Genomic DNA, 24,181 nt, shown 5'->3' with positions numbered 1-24,181 from the left:
TTAGAGTGTCATAGTGCAATGTCGAAAACTTGAAAGAAGTTGGCAAAAAAATAACTGCTCGGAGAGTATATCAAGCTGAATGTGGAACATCACGGAAAGTGCAATGTCTAAACGGCTCTCTCGACATTCGTTTCTGTTTCTTTTCGTTTCGTAAGAGCGTACCAGTAATAATACATTACTCGCACAACGTGCAAATATTTGCAGTGCAATTTCGATACTTTTTTTTCTATATACGGAGAAAATATCGCGCGAAGATTCGATCGCGCGTAAGATGCATCAACAAGCGAGACACGAGTACTCTCGAGTGGATCCTTAGAATTCTTCGCATGATGCACCACTTCGAATATACGATTTGCAACAATTTTCTCTATAGCACTTGAGAAAGTCATGCAATCGCATGCGCCGCTTACAGATTATAATTACCGTAATAGTTAATAATTGTATTTAAGAGAAAAACACGCTCGGAATCGGATCTAAATGTCTTACGCGAACGAGATATATATGTTTCCTTGTATTTGTGAATTCATTTTCACAGCAAATACGTCATGATAAATTTCCTAAAGAACATTTAAGGATGAAAGCTTAATTGGTCGGAAATGCGCTTTCTTTCGAATCAAACGGACAATTTAAACAAGCGTGTGCCTTCTATTTTGCTAAATTAACGCTACGCATCGATGAACGCATTTTTCTTTTGCGCAAAATAATCAACTCTCTCATTTCTCGTGAGCTTTTCATCAGCGATTCATCGAAGCAAAAGCGAAAGAAATATAAACAGCAAACAAGTCGACTATTTCCCGATCGGTGTCTCATATTTTATCGCTATTTTCTATCTTATTCACGTATCAACAGCAACATCCGTTCCGATCGTAAGCTGAAAATTCGATGCGACGATCAACTGTTTGGTTTGAGACGTGATTGCGCGCGCGTATTTGAATCATATAATTAATTTAATTTATTTATTTAATAAATCACTGTGTGTGTGTGTGTGTGTGTGTGTGTGTGTGTTTGAAGACTTTCATGCAATTTCACGAATGTAGAGCATATTTGATCAAACAATCAAACATGCTTTTATGTTAATTGGCAAAAGTATAATTTGCCATTGTTAAATTGAAAAATAAAACGCGGCAAAGAAATAAGATATTTTCTGCGTTTGCGGCAAAAGTTTCTTTTGCATAACACATAATATATATATATATATATATATATATATATATATATATTCTATTATAATATATTAAGGCGTACTACAATTTTGGTAAGAAAATACGTATATGACTTGCCTAAAGTGTGTACACCCGGCGTATGTAGCAGAGATTCACGTCGTCAAAACGAAACGCCGAACACCGCGTCGCATCAGGTTTGAATTCCGTGAGTACACAACAGAGTGAGAAGTTATAACGCTATTCTACGATATTAGGAGGCGAAGAGAATTCCTGCTTTAGAGAAAAATCCAGCGAGCGGTCAGGTCACTTTTTCTAAGGGATAACGTTATGTATAATATTCGGACGTGAGCGTGCCAAGGAGTCAAACGGAGAAGACCTCTACGGTAACGTTTTGTATACTGGCAACATCGCGTTTTAAATATAATATATTATTGCTATTAATAGGTATACTCGAAAAACGTCATGTTTCGACAAATGCACGAAGCGGAATCTGATGATATCTGTGATTATAATTAAAAATGTCCTTACGGATCATTATTGAATATCAAGTTTCTGTAAACTTTTATTATAATAATTTCAAGTGAATTAATAACGGTACTGCAATCAACTGCAATTTGTCTCACGTACAGTGCCGCTTATCGAGTAAGTAACGAGAAGTAGGACGAGAAAGAAGAAAAAATGAAGGAGAAGAAAAAAGAAGAAGAAGAAGACTAGGGAAGTCTGAAAAGTTTGTGCCGAAAAATCCTCCCAAGGATTATAATAAAATGACAGTTTGGTCCTTGGCACGATCGACTAACGCGCTCGCCGTGCCTAAATAATAAAGTAGCGCACTCGAGCGGAGTGTGGAGCGCCTGGGTTTAATCCTTAACAAGACGAGTATTTCGTTTCAGGTATTTCAAGATTTTTTTTTATACAATATGTACACCTCTCGCGACTAGAGCAAAACGCCTCTCGTAATCTGATAACGCGAAGTTGCTGTGACCCGATGATCGGTGATAGTGGCGGTGGTGATGGTGCTGCTATTGCCATTCGTACTGTCAAGTCCCCTTCACGCGTCCGCGCACGCGGAAGGTAACGACTGGCGCGATTTCCTCCTCGGCTTTCGAAGCGGCGAAGACCGCGGGGAAGAGTTCTCTCGCCGGCGCCGGCCGAGACTCGCCGACGACGATGACGATGATGATGACGAGACCCGTAAGTGTGCGTCCGTTTCGCAGACGTATTTTTGTTCCCCTCCGGAAGGAGGAGGGAAGTTTTTTTAATACCTCTGCTGCCGCGGCTGCGCTGTCCTGGCTGCCCCTACACCGGGCAGACCAGGATCTCGTACTCGAACATCAGCGAGACGGCGACGAAGACGAAGTAGAGGATGAACATGGTGAAGCCGAGGCTTTTGTTCATTTTCCATCTGAAGCAGGCGATGCTCATGATCACGAACAGCAGCATGCAGAACAGTATCGCTATGCTGCACACCATGCCCACCGAGTTCACCTCCACGGGTTTCCCGTAGATTAAACCGTATAGGAGCCATGGAACCGGAAGCCTGCGGGCAGAATCAAAGCGCAAATCGAGCCATTTTCACAGCAGCCGACGATATGATGATGCGATTATAATTAAACCACTCTGTGCACTGTTTACAGACCGTTCATTTTGTGTGATTTTCTTCTCATTATTTTCTATAATACGGAAATAAAATATGTACTTTTCGAATGTCAAAAATGAACGTTCCAGAAAGGTATCTGTATAACAGCTGCAGCAACGTGAAAAATTATGTGGAATTAATGGATATCGGCAATTACTATACATCGATTTCGAAAGATTTTTAAATACCTCATTGTTCGTCATATTAAATTTACCAATTTTCGATTTAAAGATTTTCAAGAGTTAAAGTTTTTATTATCCTATTATTATATTTCACATATAGAGTGAAGAAGATACAGGGTAAAGAAAAAAAAGTTTATATGACAACATATCTAATTTGGAATGGTTTCTGAGATAGAGTCGTGCGATACGTGGCATGTGCCATGCTTTCGATAAAATTTTGTGGGTGTACATTTACATCTCTCGCGCTATAAACTTTATTAGAACATTACGGTTTTATGATTGCACGTGCGACCGGATCATACACTGCATTGATCCCGTATAAACGTGCATGTGCAACGCGTGTGTGACTGTTGTGTGCCGCTCTATATATTATTTGAAGTACAGTATCTATAATTCACATTCATCTGTAACAATGCTGTCGACGTGTGTCTTGGATATATATCGTTTGACGTGCAATCGCGCAAACGCAGAGTACACAAATGCGAAGAAATATTTCTCCGCTTCCCCTTCAGGCAGCCCGCCAACTGGCAATCGGTCAGCGTGCGATCGGGATGCGTGGCTATGATTGATCATCGAGAAGGATCTGATTCGTTTGATGTTTCGTCATGCGGCGTGTGATTCGGCCAGGAAATCGAGTGTCACGGAGGGACGCGCGATTATTTTCGGAAGATTGAATCTCACCCGCGCGAAGACAAAGTGAAGAAAGATAATTAATTGTTATTGACCGTAGATAGAATTTGCTGTCGTCAATATCCTTGCCTTCTACCAAAGATCGCGCAAAAACGTTACGAATAAAAGTCGGGATCTTGGAATAATTTCAAAATATAATCTTGCCAACAACGTTGTTTCGGAAATATGAGATCCGCGTCCATCTGTAATAGCGAGACTTTGGGTATACAAGCCACAAGCAAAAGATACAAATATGCAAATCATGCAGAATATCGAATTAGCGGGCTCGAAAATTAGCGAACTTTTGTTACTTGTTCGGAGCTCGGATTCGCGTTAATGCGGCACGGAAGAAACAATCGCAACAATTGCGCGCGGTTTTATTAAATAAGGAAAAAAAAATAGAGCCTCGCAGTTTTAAGGAGATGAGACGGAGTCGAGATTCCGCGAGTAGAGAGATTCCCGAGACCTTTCCGCGGGAAAATGAGTCTTGGTGTCTGGAACAGTATATTCGCGGCATTTCCCGCGCCAACAATATAATAATGCCGGTGAAATGACTAGCGAATGCGATTACAGTGAAATAGCGAGAATGCCTTGACGGGCTCGGTCCGGCTACCAATTCCGCACGCCTCTTCCAATCCCCCGAGAATATATGGTGTGCGTGTGTATACTATATATGAAATTCATGTGAGGATATTGACATTGGTATAATACGGGCCCGTGTCTGTATGTATGTATGTATTACACAATTAAGTCCATTGTGTGCCCGCGCACGTGCGAGAGAGTCCAATAATTCCGAGATTGTTCGATTCGTCTATTGAATTCCATGCACCGTTGATATCACATGAGCCGTAATCGTTTCTACCAATCGTTTCAATCAACTTTCTGAAGACCCCGCTAGCGACGTTGACATTGGCCGAATGGCGTCAAAAAAAGTTTTCTTGCGAACACGCTTAATAAGTAATTAGATTTGCAAATTCTAGCGAATACGAGAATTGCGAAATAACATTATGCGTTTTGCTGGAATAAATGTGAATTTTCTGAATTACTGGGATGCAAAGTTTCTTTCTCAGAATGCATAATATTATGTCCAAATTTTCAGGAGGATTAAGACAGTAATGCAATTAAAAACTGGAGAATAAATGACATAATAGACTTTTTTTCAGTAAATTGATAAAGTTAAAGTTTTTTGATATGATTTTAAATAAGAACATAATACATAATTATATGTAAAAAGTATTAAAGTTTAGATGTTAAAGATATTCAGTATTTAATTTGAGTTAATTTAAGTTTACAGCATATCAAGAGAGATAATCCATGTTGGTAAATAATATTTAATTGTATATTTAATGATTCAACTCAAACATGCATGTATCTTCAAAGCAACTGCACATTTTAAGATAAGCTAAATATTATTCTATTCAGTATATATAACATCGGTATAACGGTGCCAACCATCGGCTGCGCATACATTCTTGTATGCACAATATGAATAACAATAGAGCATCATTTCTTCCACTAGCAATGCAAGCAGGAATATTACAGTATCCCGATAAACGCCTCTCATGTATCGTGAACGGAAGTAAAAGTAAATGAGAAATGACGAAATTGATCGAGTATTTAATTAACAATCCTCATTTTTAGACCGAATGTTGAGACAACGTCAAGTTAAAAGAGATTAAAAAGGAAATGTACATTATATACACTATTAATAAAATGGAAATCTGCGGTGCAAGTCGACCAATATTTTTTTGCCGCGTTAAATGCTATCTTGACACGCTATTATCCTCTTTCCGCTCGAACGATTGACGTTACCGAAATTTGAGATTGATATCCCTTCTCGAATAAAGCTTCCTGGCCTCTTTGGCACCTGGCCCTTTTCGTTAATTGATCCTTCAATATAGCACAACGTAAATGGGTTTCGGGTTCAAAAACAGAGAAAGCCGCGGATGCTTTCAGAAATGTATTAAATTTCTTGGTTGCAACATACTGTTATTTTAATATCTTGCACTGTTCTCACGAAAAGAAAATTTTTGGAAAATCTTCACGTACAACTTTTGCAGAATATCGCAAGTTTTTTTGCTAGATAAATATTAAACCTCACGTAATCTTAAAATACAACTTAATTCCACGATGTTAAACAATCACGATTAAACGCGAGGAAATAATAATGTTAGTATAATTTACGGAGGTTAATCAAATGGCGAGTTCATATGTGGATATAATCGTAGTCACTTTGTTATAATGTTCTGTACGTAAAAATGTGTTAATATAAATCGATAATGTATATATAGGTATAACTCTGCATTTACTTTGCACCTTTATCTACATCGCTCAAATTATTAATATTAATCTATTATATATTCTAAATTTGTCTTATTTTTTTGAAGTTTGTTATAATTCTATTGGAAAATCAATATGACGTTTCGTGTTTTCTCTTTAGAGGCTTTATCTTTCTTTCTTATCTCTATTTCAAATAACGATTCTATTTCATATAATATATATCGAAATATATCGTAAATCTATTCACGTGCGGAATCAATAAAAGATACACGTTGCTGCGATATCTCTAAAATGGAAATATAATGGTATGACTTTTTGTGAATGGTGTATTGTATATACTTATATTTTTGGTGTATTGTGTACTTATATTTTTCTCCCAAAATTTTATTCCATTATACTAATTATTTCCTGTGGTCACACACTTTTCATTTTTACTGCATTTTCAAAAATATTTTAGTTTTATGTGCTTCCATTACGAGTACAGTTAAAACTTTCTACTTTCTCGAATCAGATCGTTAAAAAATATTTTAATACGTAGAGGTTGTAAAATTTAAACAATAATACATGTAAAATAGAATTATAAAAGAATTGGATATTTGCAAACTATTATTCGCACAAAACAGTCTTCTATAAAAAATTCGCTATTGAATGATAATATTGCATAATAAAATTAAACAAGTTTAAACCATGTATGAAGTAATTGGTAAAATTGGAACAAATTTTCTAGGATCTTTTGGAATAAAATGCTGAAGTCCATGCGATACATCGCAGGATAACGTTGCAACGGGGACTTCTGGAAGAGATTTGGATGCTCACCCAACGGTCACGTCGAAGATGTTGCTGCCGACGGAACTCGACACGGCCATGTCGCCGTATCCCTTTCGCGCCACGATGACGCTTGTGATGAGGTCCGGTATGCTGGTGCCAGCTGCGAGGAACGTCAGGCCCATCACTTCCGGCGGTATGGCCACCGTGTCGCCGGCGACGTTCGCCCACCAGACCATCAGGTACGAGTACGCCGCGATCCAGAAGATCGAGCCGATGAACGTTATCGGGAAGAACTTCTTCCCTGAAATTAAGCGCGTGGAGATGCACGGTATCTGTTACACACGATCCCTGCGGGGGTCGTCCTATATGGAGATTACATAAATCATCGTGGAGGATCAACGTCAATATCGGACGTGATTTCACGGCAATTTTTCCCACGGGAATCGAGTCGTAGAGACAAGACCGGTGTGCCCGTAATAACGCGGGATGTTCCTTCGCTCGCGGGGGATTATGTAGTCAGCCGTGTGACGCCAGGCATTTTATTCGCACCACTCGGTTACAGTTCCCATTAACGGAAGTAGTTTAAGTATGCTAAGTGTGTTTGGTCGATTACTATTCTGATATCACAATGAGTCACTGGCTAACTAGAGTATGCAATATGAATTTGAAAAATTAGTTCGTTTTAGATGCGAAAGAGTATAGTTAAAAGTATGAAATACACATATTGATAAAAAGATTGTTGAGAATCAAACGTATGTCGGTATATGAAGTGGAATTTAAATGGAAATATCAAGATTATAGATGTGAAATTAAAGATTAATCCAATTAAGTTAATTATTCTAATAATTTAGTGATGGCGTAACTTTGCAGTTAATAGTGAATTGTTTGAAGAGAGAGAGAGAGAGAGAGAGAGAGAGAGAGAGAGAGAGAGAGAGAGAGAGTGTAGAGCTTTTATGAAGTAGTTATTAAGTGAAGGATTTTTTAGTATTATAGATCGCATTTTTTCTTGACGGATATAATGGTAAGCAAAGTCGTTCTCAGCCAATAAGAACCGCCAGTTTGCAAACTTTGATGCCGCATTTACGTGCTTTAATGCTGCAATGACGATAATGAAGTTCGACGTATCTAATCCGTCCCATAATCTAATCCTATAATGACCAAATCTCGAGGGTTTAGTTTAAGAGCGACGGAAGGGTTTCGCTCTAAATGATTTTCGCAGAATATATATCATATATAGACGATTCTTCGTTCTAAATGTAACAACTTTTTTGGTAGGCGTTCTCAAAATTGACTTCTAATTACGATTATGGTAGTCTCCACGGGCAAAAAATGAGAAGATACAAAATTTTCCCTATTAAATTGTTTCTCATATTAATTTTGTAATCTGGATGAATGGAGGTACGCAATGAAAGAGCTATGCGATAACTAATTTGCTTAATTTAAGTGAGATGAAAGATGAAGTTTAGAGCCCGGACAGTTTTAATTATTCGAGAAAAGAGATTACACTATGAGAATAAATCTTAATTTGGTATGAAAGTAGTTGCATTTCTCGTTAAATCTGAGCGACAATTATTTACTAGGGTTACGAATTAGGAGAATTTATCAATGTTTATGAAAAAAAGGAATTTTGGATGTTTTGATTTATTACAAATGTTTCTATTTCTTTATCTATCGATAAACAAGTAGTCCAACGATCTTTGATTCGCTTATGTGTGCGTCTCATGGTGCGTCTCTTAATTGATTGCGATAACATTCATATTAATAGATCCGTAATCAAAGGTCGAGACTGCTGAAATTCAAAGGACATATCGGAATTTTAGCTGACAATAGAGTCAGCGCCGCGCACGTACGTACGGCTATCTATGCGTTTGTGCACGCGCGACAATCAGTCGTTTCCCCAATGCGAAATTAGCGTGTCAATATCATCTTTCGTATTGTGCAATATTGCGAATAGAAACGCACTAATAGGCCGAGATAATGCAGAAGACGCGTGATAAATGACGGTGAATAATAGTGAATAACAGCGGCAGCCGGCAGCGTGTGCCGCCGCGCTTGGGTTGATTTTAACATTTATTATTAAATCGATATGCGGCATGTACCGAAAACGATATAGACCCGCTCGTTCTCGCTTCTCCCGTTAAACGACCGAATTGCGACCACCGTAACATATCTTTCCCGCTATCTAACCCGTTATCGACGTTCTCATCGCGAGGTTTCAAGAAGAAAAAAAAAAGAGTTTTATTTTTTTTCTATCGCTAATCTTCGACAAAATGCCGTTACACGTCGGACAATGATAAGAAGATGTAAGATGCTGCGTAAAACTCGTTCTCGGCGAGTTAACTGTAAGTGCCGTTTAATTAGTCTCTTGTATTTGAGGCAAGGTTCCACCACGACGAAATCGATGGCTCGGAATCCCGAATTCCCGGAGTCGAGTTAATATTACCACGGGGGTCGATATCGGGACGTTCGCGCGCTGATTGATAGGATTTAATCTGATCCTGACGTTTTCGGCGGGTTAAAAAAAATGTCGGCCGGAAGTTTTTTTTCCCCCGGTCGTAATTAATGGCGCATTCGAAACGCTTTTCCGCACGCTCTTCCGTCTATTCAGATAATATTTTCAGCGAAAATCGGATAAATCGTCATTCACGCTTCGATCGGCAAAGCGAAGCGGTTAGGTATGCAATTAACATATAATCAAGTATAAAATGTGATATTGGATGGTATCGCGTGAGACTCTTGGATCCCGCCGATTTTCATTCCTTAAGTAATACGCAGATCGGACATCTATTCCGCAATTCGCAATTTATTGCAGTCGAACGCGCGAAGTGGCGAGGATATACGTGAAAAAATATATATATATATATATATATATATATATATATATTCTCCTTTACTATTAACGAGTTATGAAATTGAAGTGGAAATTATCTATGATATATTACCTACGTCTTAATATCACCATCTCATTATCAAGGAATAGAGATAGCGAGCACACAAGCGGAATAAAGACGGAAAGCGGAGCGGGAGACATCGATGTAAGTTCATAGCACGTACTTATCGATTAAAAATACTTTTGATAAATTAAAGTCCCCGTCCTTGAGGACTTATATATTCGTTTCATAAATATCCCAATTGACTTTTCAAGGAGAACGACGGAGTTTAGGTCTCGCAATAGATGCAAGATATGTAAATGAAAACTGCTTGATCGCTCTTGCGCTTGATAAAAGGTTCTTGCTTTTGTCTTTGCTCCAGTTTTCATTTGCCTCTATTCAAGACCGATTATCCGTCAGTGTGGAGAAATCTAATATTACTATCCGAACAGTCAACAGTGAAAACACTGAGAAAGAAGGCCATCGGATGAAGTATTAGTGTTGGTGCAAATATTCGACCGTTTCCCCATCCATCAAATGGCTGAGAAAATTTAGTTTTGCTTGATTCTATCTCGTAAAGCTATTATATTAATCTTTATATAGGTACCTATATATATTTAATTTCAATGTAAGTGTGTTTGCATGTGCGCGGGTGTTAATTTCGCAAAATTGGAAATCGTAATTAATAAAGTAAATGTAATTTTTTAAATCTTTTACATTTATATCGTATAAAAACTCTTAAAACTCTGATGTGGAGGAAAGATAGCGTTAGAAATCAGAAAATATTCACTTGAGTGAAAAATGATTTATTAGAGGTTGCTCGAACCTATATGGGTATAGAAAGATGATCATTAATTACCTCTAGGTGTTCTCGTATCCGGTAACGTCAACCAAAGAGGAAATAAGATTGGCGCGACCAAAATGTAAGTTAGCCTTTTTCTCGGGCTGCTTGGCCAGCCCATGTTCAAGGCCTCTGGAGGTTCATCCTCTTCGCCCTGTGAACAAATATTTAACAAAAATGAGATTCTTCTGGAATCATATTTTTCGTCATTTAGTTACAGTCTAATTTGAAGATCGAATTTATTTAATTATATACCTAATTGCGTTTAAAATGCAACATTCATTGTTGTTTTGAAGAGACTGAATAAAAGGTTTATATGCATTATTGAAAAATGTTACGAAATTCAAAGATCTAACCACGAGTTAGTTACAAAGGCAATAAAGTATCTCCTTGTTGTTCCGTCTCGAGCAAACACAACGCAATGCCACAGAGCATATTTGTGAAGTATATATCATAAATTGCAGCGCACTCACACTTCAAGAACGAAATGAACGTAGTTCCCCGTACGCCGGACTAATCCTCGTTTTGAATGTTTGTTACATTAGCAGGGAACGACATTAAAAGGCCATGTTTGCTGAAGAGGAGAAGTCGCCCGAGTTAATGCGCGAGATTTATCCTATAATGTTTACAACTAAATAATCCGTATAACGAGGGAATAAATTATGTCACTGTAAATAACAAATTATATTACAAATGTCGAGAAGCGAATTAAGATAAGACTCGGAAGGTGCTTTTACAGCGCGCGAAACTTTCTTCGGGGGCCATTAATCTGGAATCTTGTCACTCTGTTTTGTTGAACTTAACGAAGCTACTTGCCCCCCGGACCGAAGTATATCGTGTGAGTTTTTCCGGGGCGGGGCGTTCCCACATTGTTCCCACAAATTTCGCAAATTTTTGTGGAAAATCGTAGGGTTGGTGACTTTACTCCGATTATTCGTGGGAAGCGCAAGTGAGGCTGCAAATGCGCATCAGCGGACGGGGTGTGGGATGCAGCAGTATTGACCCAGATTCTCCGATGCATTCAAAATGAAAAGGCCCTCTCTTCGGTCATTTAGGACAAAGCCGCCTGAGACTACTCACCGCTCCGTCCACGCGCCACGATACCAGCCAGCAGCGCGCTGGCTAATATTCTCGAGAGAGAGAGAGAGAAAGAGAGAGAGAGAGATTGATTGATTGATTGATTGAGCTTTATTAGCCTTCTCGGCTATTTACATAACTCGGTTTTTCCTAAAATTAAGTCTTCTACATGAGGTACAATAAATTCTCTTAACCTGCATTTTTCCTTAAATTAAATCCTCTACATGAGGTACAATTAACTTCTTTATATTTATCTCTCTTTTTTTATTCATATTAAAACCTACTTTACGCCATGCATAGTCCGTTATTTTCACTTGTTTCTTTCGCATACTCACATTTCCTACTATTTCTATCCTATCACATAAATGTTCTACTCTGTCTTCTAATATTACAAAATTATCGATGTTAAATTCTTTATATTTATTTCTCTTTTTTTATTCATATTTTAAATTCCACCTTTAGCCATGCATAGTTCGTTATTATAAGTTACTCATTCACTTGTCCCTTTATTTCCTTATTCGAAAAAATTAATTCTATCATCGCTCGACTATATTAAAGTCCCTTATCACTATACAGACATACTTTATTATTAAATCTTCGACCGTATCTTCCAGAAATCTCACAAAATCGCCATTTGACGCACTCGGCGAATGATACACTACTGCTATCATACCTTTATATAAATTCTCTCTTATTTCTATCACCACGCACCAACAATTTGACACTATCTTTTTCTTATCAACTATTTTAAATTTAATAAAATCTCTAACATATATATATATATATATATATAACAGTACTCCTCCTGTGTTTCTATTTTCAGCATCACATCTAACTATACTATACCCCGGTACATTGACCTCACTATCCTCAATTTCTACAGTCAATCTAGTCTCCGATAACGCTAGAATCGCAGGATTCACCCTCTTCATAATCTGATGTTGAATTTCATCCTTATGCGCCAAGAAGCTTTGCGCATTTGTATACCAGAGTAATTCCGCTTCTCCCTGTAGTTGCTATTTTGCATCTTCCCAGCCGGCTCTTTTTTTCTCTTCCTCCAATACTTTCTTAAATGTCGGACATTCCGAATCCAGCGCCTCGTGTTCAACATTTATCTTCAAGTTGTACGTCTGATTCTTATAGGTACAGTTTACACACCTCTTCTTCGCCGTCGTACATTCATTCGCCTTATGATTTCCTGCACATTTATAGCATGTTTCCTGTCTCGTGCAATTCTTGGCAATATGGTAATAGCCCCAGCATTTAAAACATCTTCTAACACTAATATAATTAAATATAGGACACTTTCGCCATCCTAAATTTATTTTTCCTCTGTTTATTAGTGAATTATGAGTGCTTTTATCCACTTCGATTATTACGGATTCTTGGTCAATATCCTTATTTTTTCTTCTTAAAATTTTCTTCACTAAGTGCATATAGCATTCCTCGCCAATTCTATTCTGCTTCTTGATTATATCTAACAATTCATCATCCTCCATTTTCATTTCCTATCCACCAACATTAATTATTTTGATCTTAGGTTTCCTCTTCTGTGGCTCCGAGACTTGACCTCCTCACCCATTGCCGCTTGTACCGTCGCCTTTAGCTTTTCCTTCTCTTCTTCCGTCTCACATCCTAAGATCACTGTCCCTTTACCTCCTTTTCTTAATTTAGTAATTCATATGTCCATTTTGGTTATATCAATTTTATCTTTAATTGTTTTCTTCATAATTTCACTCTCTTGTTGTACTTTTGGTTTTATAATCAAGATATTTTCTTCCTTCCTTTCTTTAATCACTTCGCTATATTTTCTTGTCGCTCCACTTGACGGTCCATATGCCCCTTGCGTCAACATTTTTCTCAATTCTTCTATTTTCTGTTTAATGCCTCCCATCTCCTCCCAGACTATTTCTTTTATCATTGACTTGATCTCTTTTTTACATGCTGCCTCATCTTTTAATTCTTTCACTGTTTTTACAAGCCAATCTATTTTTCTATCAATATCCTCTGTTGCACTCGCGGCTGCTACTTTATTCCCGCTGCTTGGCGCCGGACTCATTTTTGCAGGTGCCGTTGCTCGTCCTGCTGCTGCCACTGCTTTATTTATATCAGCTACTTTATCACCATCACTAACAATTAACTTCTCGAATGGGCCAGGACACGACACCAGAAAAGCTTAGCACAGGACTTGCATGATATCACCTCCGTTTTTATCGCCTTCTTACATGCCGAGCATCGATACTTGGCGTATTCCTTGTTCATTCTGCTAATATTGGCAGAGACAGTTAATTGACTCGTCACTTTAACACGTCACATTCACACGTCAGCGTTTTGTGTTCGCTGCCGATGTCTACCTGTCGTACGAGGCTTCGATGACCTCTGTACGAAATGCAGTTCTCGTGTCTATGTATATCAACATATTCCGGCTAGAATAACACTCATGGCCATGGCTACCCACGGTCTATGCAGATATTCGTTACACAACTTTTTAACACTCTCCCTCACTTCTAAACCACTCAAAAATTAACACTTTTACGGAGCGATGTTTTACACGTCTGCTTCTGCTAAAAAAGAGAGAGAGAGAGAGAGAGAACTCCGTATAGTCAAGTTTCGATTTATATTTTCGCAGAGCAGCTCTCCCGAATTGCAACGGCGATTATGCGTTGCTCGGGGAACTTGTTTCGGCATTCCCTGACATTTCTCTCTGCGTCAGTAGTTGTATAAGGACGATTGGCGCAAGAACGATCAAACAAGAGCTCTTTTGTATCATGGCGATTGTTGCAAAAGCGTTCCCGGTAAAAGCGCAGTCTCTTTTATATGATTCTTTTAAAATTTTAAACGTTAAGTGAATATCTGTCGGTGCAAATTAGTAGTATATATCTTTTTTATTCACATTATGCTAATCAAAAGCATCACGTTTTATATTTCCTGTTCAATTTTAAAGCAAATTTCATGTAAAAGTGCAACTTTTTTTCGCAAACGCTGCATGTTCGATCACCATATTCAACAACATGCTGATTGAGCTTTTAATTAAGAGATGCCAATTGGTTATCGTTAACATGAAAAAATATTGAAGTTGTATCGTTTTTTTAGTGAAAAAAATTTTCTTGTAATAATGTAAAAAAAAAGTATTTTTTATACAGGTTACATAACTCATACCTCTTTTTTTATATCACGTAACGTTACAGAGACTGTTAAAATAGAATGGCGTAACTGGAAATTGCGATTTTTATACGAAGCTCACAGAATATCGTGGCTGATTCAATCAGATTTGCCCGAGTTGATCTTAGTCGCGGAATCGTAAAAGGGGGGCGATGCCGGATAAGATTCGATACAGAGGACGTGCCACGCTTACATGGAATGCATTTTTTAAGCGAGTAGTATCTCGCGCGGTAGGCGTGATAAATGTTAATGTGGCGATAAAAACTCTAATGTTTGACGCAAGAAAATGACACGACGCAAACTATCGATTTAAACCGAGGGTCGTGCACGGCATGGTAATTTGTTGCGGGGCGACTACTGATTTGCTTTACCGTCGCGCGCCGCCCCGAGATAATGCTTTTTTAGTTGGAGCAAAAATCAGCTACACGTATATTTTATTGCGATTATCCGGCGCTTTGGCGAAAATTTCTTTCGTACCGCAATTAAAAGTCGATCTAATATTTATGTTTACCGTAAGCGGCTCGGGTAAGCGTTAAGCGGACTTGCAAATGGGATTCCTATTTGCCTCCCCATTGTCCGTAATTCGCGATGCCACTTCAGGATCTTTCGAAGGACTTGCGAGAGACACCGAAGGCAAGATGGGCGGGCGATAAAACGGTTTGTCGAAGTCGGGAGGCCAGGGCGACGGGAAATGAGGGGCCTTCGAATATACATGCGTTCCTATCGCTACGTGCCGTCGCGTCGCGAAGAATTATTGAATATTTATCTCTGTCCGCGTCTGGGATGGGGTAGAATTCTACGCGATATCATCTGACGAGCAACGGGGAAGTTCAGACAAGCAATATCGCACGTTGCGTTTTTACCCTTCTTATTGTATCGATTGCTCGCCAGTCGTTCCTTTCCCGGGGGAAAGGTGACAAAAAATTTTCCACCGCGCGAATAACGTGTCAAACGATAGGTAAAAACTTATTGACCGTTTTTCTTCGTCTGACAACCATATCGTGCGTGCAACTACGCTGGGATTGCTCGAATTTCTCTGGCGCGAAAGATGCACCGCAGCGTGACGGACCCCCGCCTTCATGTATTTCATTCCCGCGTATCTGATTTCGACGCAGACAAAATAACCTTGGATAAACTTTTAAAGTTCAAAGCCGACAAATATCGAGCGACGCTCTGATTTATGATTGCCAAGTTCGCTGGGTGAAAATTGCAGTTGTCCCGATAAGACCTAAATGGATGAACACACCGTGCCGATTTATACTCGTGCGCGTATATAAGGCGCTCCGGGCGTGAAGCTATAACTTTGATTACTCTTGGGGACTCACCCCTATTACTCTGCGGACCGTTTACGAACATGATATTCAGGGAGCTAAATAGGAAGCGATATCGATTGTTTTAAATTTGGTTTCAACAGTGACGTTAATTCGTAAGAAACGTGTAGGCACTGCGGCATTAGTTCAGAACTTACAAAAACCTTTTGTCACTATTTGAAATGCTTTGATCGATTAATTTAGATTTAGTCGTGCTTTTTCTTTGTTGAAACTTTTATAGTAAGGTTGTAATCTAAAATAAAGGAGGAATCCAAAATACATAGGGTAGAATGTTACATCCATAACGGCGTTCGACGTGCAAGTTAAAAAGGATTACTTCGCGTGATTCGCAGTATTGTGGGAATTAAACTGCCTATTCTAATTCAGGATATCCAAGTCGTGATAGAAGCAAACATTTCACAATGGAAAGTAGAACGTTACGATATCGAACTAACGTGCCCTTTTGCAACGCGTGCTCCGAGGTACGCGACAGCCGAGTCGCGAAGTTATACTTAATCCTAAAATTAGCCTATCGTACTAATTTATCGGGTTGAAAATTATTTTTCTCTTGGAATATTCTTGCGCAATCATCGGAAAATAAAATAGTAAGTATATTTCGAACGAGTCACGAGAAACGCGACGACAGATAACGCCGCTGTCGCCGCCGTCGCCGCCCTCGCCATCGAATCAAACGTTTTGTCAAGAAAAGTGGAACGACAAATTCCAATCAACGTGTGTTCGCGGCCTCTTTGTTTTACGACTGTGTGCAGCGTACGGGAAATACGCGAAACTATTCCAATCTCCTGGATCGAGGTAGGTACACTACCGTGTAACGAATCGGATCGTAGATCCTTCCTCACTCACATACGGGGTTCTTTCCTTCACTCGCAGAAGTAAAGGGGTAGAAGGATCATTTATAACTCGCAGACACACCAATCGATTTTATTAAACGACACAAACGTGTTAGCGTTTGTAACTCTTGTTTCTTCTCGTTACGTCCGCAAAATCCATACAAGTGCCGCGTTCTGATCTCGGAAGATGCGGATACGAGAAAAACAAAAAAATCGTTATACGAAAATGTACGCGGCGCAGCAATTTAATAATCCTAATGTGCGCGACGCGTGCCAGAATCGATGAATTTCGCGATATTTACCGAATCGAGCCCAGCGTCGAGACCGGCGGCGATACCGCCGTTCGGAAGTTCCTGAATGCCGGCGGTGGTGCCGGCGGTGGTAGTCGTAGTCGTGGTGGTGGTTGTGGTGCCCTGCGAGCCCTGCTGCAGCTGCAGAGTCGTCTCCTTCGAAGGCGCGCCGGAGTAATGGGCGGCGGTCGAGGTCGCGGCGCCGTTATGCGGCTTGGTGGCATCCAGCAGCACCTTCAGCGACGCTATCGCATGCAGCTGCGTCGCTTTCTCGTCCACCTTGCCTGAACAGCACCAGAGATGCAGGTTAATGAGGGCGGAGGCACGATGCATTCAGCTCTTAACTGTGCGATCATTTCGTAGTTGAATTTACAACGAAATTGCACGGCGTTTCGTCCGCGACGCAATTTGTTTTTGTAAGCGATTTCGAACATTAATCTCAACTTCTAATTCTTTTAACAAGGCGAATATTAGGCAACAGGAGATGATGTATTTCAAAAACCGCAAAAATAATCAAGAAATTTGGCAGTTGCAGATTACATCTGCAATAGGAGTAGTTTCTGTTTTGGTGTTTATTAGAGCGACTATTGACTATAATTGGCAAAAAGTGTAGATACACCGCGCAGACCATGCGAAGATCATGTTTAACAGCGCTAATTACAACGTTTATAGCGTGTTTGAGCTGTTTTGTCAGAAATTGAGTTGGCTTCTCTGCTGTGTGCATTAATGCCGTTGCCAGTGTGCAATTATATCGGAGCGGGTTCGTTGCGTTCGAGCAAATTTCTCAATGCTCGCAAATTCCGCGCTTCGCCGAGTTTCCGATTGCGATCAGAAAATAGGGAAATGTCGTTCCCGCGCTCCGATGTCTTTTGTTCTTATTTTACGCCAGGCCGAGCGAGCGTGAGACATTTACAAAACGTCGATCTGCGTGAGCCGCGTATCAAATTTCTTTCTTTATTCGCTCCGTCGATTTCCGCAACGTTGGTAAATCGGCGAAAGATTGAAAATGCAACTTCGAGATAATCGCAAAATACATAAAAATTCGTCGCATGCAGTTCTACCCTTTAATTCTACAAAATGTATACAAAATACTGTCGCTTTCGTCGAGATATATTGTACTCTCTACGGACTTACTTCTACAATCTCCAACCTTAAGAGAACAAACATGATTCGTTAATTCACTTAGAAGTGATTCTCAATCTAAAGTCTATGAGCAGCTTGTGTGAGCATCCTTCTTAAGTTTTTGTAAACGCTATTCAGTTATGTTGTTGGCTTACAATGCAAATGCAAATGTCAATTCTTCATCGTGCAAATTCGAAAAAAGAACAAGATTTAACTTTTTTATTCAATAACATTTTACGAAAACTTTGCAACCAGTGTATGCGTTTTATTGCAATGATCAAAATGTTATATAATTAATTTAAAACCAAATAATCTCATGCATATATGTATAATGTAACTAATAAATATTGTTTACAAAGTTATCAAGAACACAAAATCACCATGCAAAAGAGGAGAGTTTATTTTGTTTGGTACTAAAACTTAAATGTACTTTTGTTTCAAAATTGCGAAAATTTATTTCTATTTAAAAATCGTTTTCTTCCTAAAATAAAAATTCTAGAATTAATAAGTATTTAAATATTAATGTTGCATAATGTTGTTCTTTCATAAAAATACCATATGACTAATAATAATATATGTAATGTGTACTGTGTACTATAATTTTTGCTGCGTTTGGTCTCCAATTTCACTTCTGAAGTGATGTGCAACATGCAGCGGAGCATAGAAAGCGTTCGCGCGGCGCGATGAGAGATATATATATGTTATAGTCAAAGCCCGAAACGCGGGTATTCCTAGGATTGACTAGTCAATCCTGAGGAACGACCAAGCGTCTTGGTCAAAGCTCGAAATAAGTTTTGCGTTTCGGCTTTTGACTAGTCAATCCTAGGAATAACTAATACGGCTGGTCAAAGTTAGAAACTAAGAAAATCACTTCGGACTTTGACTAGTCAATCCTAGGTGTGGCTTAAATCGGACTGTGTGACTGTTAACAAATAAAATCAAGATTTTTTTTACTAAATTAAGTTCTTATTGTTAACATAATGTAGCTTTTTATTTACTTTTTTACTCTTGTACATATTTTTCTCCTTAAGTTAAAAAATGTAGCTTTGGTAAAATATTAGTTTAAAGCGCTTTAAACAGTTAAATACTTTTAAAGCGCGTCACTAACCTACGTAGATTAGTGACGCGCTTTAAACAGTTAAATACTGTTAAAGCGCGTTATCTAATCTATGTATGTAGTATTTAACTGTTTAAAGCGCGTCATTAATTTACATAGGTTAGATGACGCGCTTTAAAAGTATTTAACTGTTTAAAGCGCGTCACTAATCTACATAGGTTAGATGACGCGCTTTAAAAGTATTTAAGTGTTTAAAGCGCGTCACTAAACTAAAAACTAAACAAAACTAAACAAAAACTAAACAAAAAAAAGTGTATGCGTGAACTATTTTGACATATATATTAGTCATTTATGCCTTCTAATACTCAATTTAGCTGCTATATTTTCTAAACTTTTTTTTGTTAATAACTTTTTAACAAACAATGACCCCCGACTAAATAAAAAGCTACATTATGTTAACAATAAGAACTTAATTTAGTAAAAAAAAAATCTTGATTTTATTTGTTAACAGTCACACAGTCCAAATTAAGCCACACCTAGGATTGACTATTCAAAAGCCGAAACGCAAAACTTATTTCGGGCTTTGACCAAGACGCTTGGTCGTTCCCCAGGATTGACTAGTCAATCCTAGGAATGCCCGCGTTTCGGGCTTTGACTATAACATATATATATAAAAAGTATATCAAAAGCAAATATTAAAATTGAAAAGAATAAGATGAATACGAGCTTCCGTTTACAGGGAGCACCCATTCACTTTTATAGAAGAGAGTAATTTATTTCGGGAACAAGCTCTTAAATTTTTTTTATATTTTTCGACTTTATTGAACCTTGCCCAAAATTAATTTGCGTTTAATCCAATGCAGATAATTATTGCCGCAAAATTTAGCATGCTCCAAGCTAGCGGACATGAAATATATAAATACATATAATATAGGAACAGGACATTTGTGTATGTATGAGGCACGTTCGTTTCCGCTATGTACAATTCACAGTGCGCCATGTGTACAGATCATGCATAATTTAGGATGTACATAAGCTCTATAGATAGCTTTGGGGAGAGAATTCGAGAACTCGAATGGTCTTGCCGCTAAAAGGGATCATCGTTATTTCAACAAGTAGTCGATCAATCGACATTATATCTATTTCTCTGAGTGCTAAAACCTTTCCGTGATCGTAAGACTTTTCTTCTTCACGTTCGTTGGTAACCTTCGTTAATAAACGAGAAGTAGAATTATCGCACGTGTGATTAAGGATGTATGTGTCGTACAGTCCTTGCTAAAAGTCAAACTTTCAATAAAAGAAAACTTTGCATGTATGTCAAACAACTCAAAATTTTTTATATGTTAGAAGGGATTACCGTTAACAGTTTGAGTATGATTTTTTGTTATTTAAATAATTAGTATTGTTTAAACAATTAAAAAAATTTTTGGTAGAAAAAAATTTTGAAACTTAAAATACAATATCAATGATGTATGTTTTGCACATAAAAAAAGGTTTAAGAAATATCTTAATGGTTTATTTATATTTTATTTATATTTACAGCAAAAATGTCGATTCTCTATAAGGAATAATGTTAATTTTATCAACTTTAAACTTAAATAACTCTTAAATAACTTCAAAATTTTGCAGAGTATTTTTAATTTAATTTAGAAATAATTTACAGCACTTTCTGAATATATTTGAAATACCTCCAATACATCCTTAATTACAATAACTTTTAAACCAGTAAGAGAATTGTGCTGAAATTTTACACAGATACTTAGACGTAATAATATAACAATCTATGAAATTTTTAGATTTTTGGTAATGCTTTGAAATGTCACCCATACGTCCTTAAGAGGGAATAGATTTGAATGATTTTGGAGAACGAAATGATTTCGCAATGTGACGAATCAATCACTTACGGATGATCGGCCATATTCAATTGGTTCGACGATTAATTATTAATGAGTCTTACGTATATGCAATAAAGGAAGATAAATCTGTATAATCATATGTGACTACTTGCTCCATTCACTCAACTGACGGGATATCCATTTTGTGTTGCATTGCATTGTAAGAAAAAAAAGATTCTAAAAATAGAGAAATACAGATTGAGAAGAAAAAAGAAGGAATAATTATCAATTATTCGTTTTTTGACACAGTTCTCTCATAGATTTTTTATTATTTTTTTTTTTACATTCCTTTACGCTATAAAAACAATCAAGACAAGTCACAATAGGTAAGTTACTTTAAAGCTTTTTGTATCATTTGTGATAGCCGGAATATATTTTATAAGCAAACTTTGCAAGTCGTCATCAAAATGCACTCGTCAGAAAGTATATCGTCAAGTAACTATAGCTAACAATCTGTTTTCGCGAACCAGTTGTGAGGTGTTCCAAATATATCGGTTACCACAGAGCTCGTGCGAACTTTTGCCGCTGCTCGCTAGAAGTGGTTGAAAGTCAAAACGAGAAGTAGACGGGTAAAAAAAAGCGCGGAGAAGCTGAAATTCGGTATTATATGAAAATAAAATAGAGTCGTTCTCAGTGGGGTAACGTAGTTTGTTATTTGATTCGGCTCTCTATATCTATATGCAACACACGCTATCCGCGCATACATCTATAGCTCTTTTTTTTAATTCCAGAAATTGGATCTCCCCGCGATGCATAACACGGGTCCATCCATACGGTCGGTGCTTCGTAACATTTAGAAAGAGAGAATAACGGCGCGAAAGCGATAAAAAATATCTGCGGTACATCCATATTTGCACAAAGCTGTTTCAGATGTAAGGCTTTGTTTGAAAAAATAATATTGTTTTTCAACTATTTATTTGCAGTTTAACATTCTGAGCGGGTTTACAAAAAGATACGGGCGCGACAGGGAAAGGTCACTTCGCATATGAGTAACGTCGTTATCGCGATTATATTTTTGCTAAACAAATCGTTGAAAGATCAAAGACTTGAGCCTGATTCGAAATCAATTGCGATACGATCTAGCGGACTGACAAAACTATGATCATTGCTCTGTCCGTGGCGTAAGTCGAGCTTAAAAGAGCCCACCTAACTCACCGCTTATCGTGCTTCGTGTTAAGGGATCACGGATCGGCGTGCGCGATGCCAGCAGTAGGTCAAAGAGAAAAAGCTCGAGTAAGTGGCCTTCATCCCCCGAAGGTGGGAACGAGGTGAGAAAAGAAAGGCGAAGAGCCCGGGGGCTAGAAAGTAGAATGCGATAGTAGTATCGACCCCGACGCTGCCCGGAGCAAGATGGGTAGCCAGAAAAAGGGAGTGGGTGGAGGGAAGGATGGGTCAGAAAGAAATGGCGAGGAGAGAACGGCGAGGAAAAGGTCGGTTAGCTATCGTGTCTCAATCTGTTAAACTCACAGTCGATTATCAGTTTCGAGATGGTGGAAAGCTTCGGTCGGGAGTGTGTAACGTCGGGAATCGGAGTCGGTATAAGGTTCGTATAGGTTCGTGATATAGGAACGGGCTCGACAGGGCACTGCCTGTTAACCCACAAAACTCAATCAACCCGCGTTTACTCGGCCTGCCTGGCTCCCGCTTTATAAACAATTAAAAGCATCAGCTGTCGGGAATGGGTAAAGTGACATCGAATAATGCGCGAAAGTTGCGACGCGTTCGTCGGAAATGTTTTCTATAGTTGTCCGACTGCGAGGAATTCGTGCATGTTAGTTAAAGACTATGCGCGTGGAAAACTAACAAGAGGGTGTCCTGTTCCCCGTGGTGGAATAACAGCTACTATGTTAACAGGTGCTTTCGTATTTGTCCAGTCGTCGAATCGAGCGCAACGCGTCATTCGAGCGAATAGAAAAAGGGCTTTAAGAGGATTTTAGCCATACGTTGCGTTCGATTGGGGTTAGATATAAACAATGATCTCTTAGTCGAATTGAGTGATTAGAGTGAAGCTAATTAATCGACTGTTAATGCATTTTATTGATTTAAACTGCAAACTGCAAATTGTTTTAAAAGTCTTTTTTCTATATTTTATTTCAAATTTTATTACAGAATAAATAAATTTTTAGTTATTTATGCACAAATAACTTATATTAAAAAATTGATTTAAGGAATTTATATTATCAATATCATTTGCATATATTATACGGTTAATAAAGAAAGTAACCGAATAAGATTCCCCACATGTCTTATATAATCCTGTCATTTATCTTAATAATATATCTCGCCTTCGGAGAAAGTTCGATAACGCGGAGATTGTCATTATAAGTTCAAGCTGCATAGATAGAGAGTCACCTAAATCAAAGACTATTAAATTCCTGAAAGCACCCTGGCCGAGTTGATCAGAAACGGTGTCTTCCTTATGGAAACGACGTAGGTTTCAATAACTCTTTCTCGTCAAATTTCAATAACTCGTCTCGGGGTAATCTCCTTTTAAGTTAAAATGGTCACGGTAGTACTACTGGAGATAATATCAACGAGTTTCGCTGTCATCCGGCCCAGTTTAGCGAATTACACAGAAATTTAAATCCGAGACTTCGAGTACTTGCCCTATCCATTTACTCTTGCCATTTTGTAGGCTGAAGACGGGTACCTTCCACATAACCGAGAAGATTTTCTAGTTTCACAGCCTCTCAAAAATTAAAATCGAAAAATTATCGAAAATAGTACGATGTAAAAGCGTGAGTTTTACATGTGTATGAAAGTCGATATATAGAACACGATTATTATTATAGGTCTGTTCGTTTTCGCTGCACTTCTGAACTAGTGCAATAAGTTAAAATAAAAAAAAATATATTTGTTTCACTCCAACTTATTGCTCTAGTTCAGAAGTGCAGAGAAAACGAACAGGCCTTATGTGCGCACCCAGGTGTGGCTAAGGAAGAAACATTTTATCAACTATCACGATCCTCCGCGTACTTGAAGATTGCGCCAAGAGACCCTTGCCCTTT

The 24,181-nt window shown here is 38.3% G+C and overlaps 1 protein-coding gene across 6 annotated transcripts in view; it reads right to left on the bottom strand.

Annotated features, from left to right (window-relative positions):
* Positions 1–1,488: 1,488 nt before the first annotated feature.
* Positions 1,489–24,181, bottom strand: part of Nckx30c (solute carrier family 24 member Nckx30C) — a 72,532-nt gene continuing 49,839 nt past the window's right edge. For all 6 annotated transcript variants that reach the window (XM_077419759.1, XM_077419756.1, XM_077419758.1 and 3 more), the window contains 4 exons: positions 17,112–17,383; positions 10,428–10,563; positions 6,747–6,999; positions 1,489–2,700 (listed from right to left, as the gene is read on the bottom strand). In XM_077419759.1, coding sequence (XP_077275885.1) covers positions 2,460–2,700; positions 6,747–6,999; positions 10,428–10,563; positions 17,112–17,383 — 902 coding nt within the window. In that variant the 3' untranslated portion in view covers positions 1,489–2,459. The remainder of the gene's footprint in view (positions 2,701–6,746; positions 7,000–10,427; positions 10,564–17,111; positions 17,384–24,181) is intronic.

Source organism: Temnothorax americanus, unplaced genomic scaffold (genome assembly GCF_048541705.1).
Source record: "Temnothorax americanus isolate GAGA-0224 unplaced genomic scaffold, ASM4854170v1 Scaffold58, whole genome shotgun sequence".
Taxonomy (NCBI): Eukaryota; Metazoa; Arthropoda; class Insecta; order Hymenoptera; family Formicidae; genus Temnothorax; species Temnothorax americanus.
Note: the sequence above shows the minus strand (reverse complement) of the source record. Positions and strands in the feature narration are given on the sequence as shown.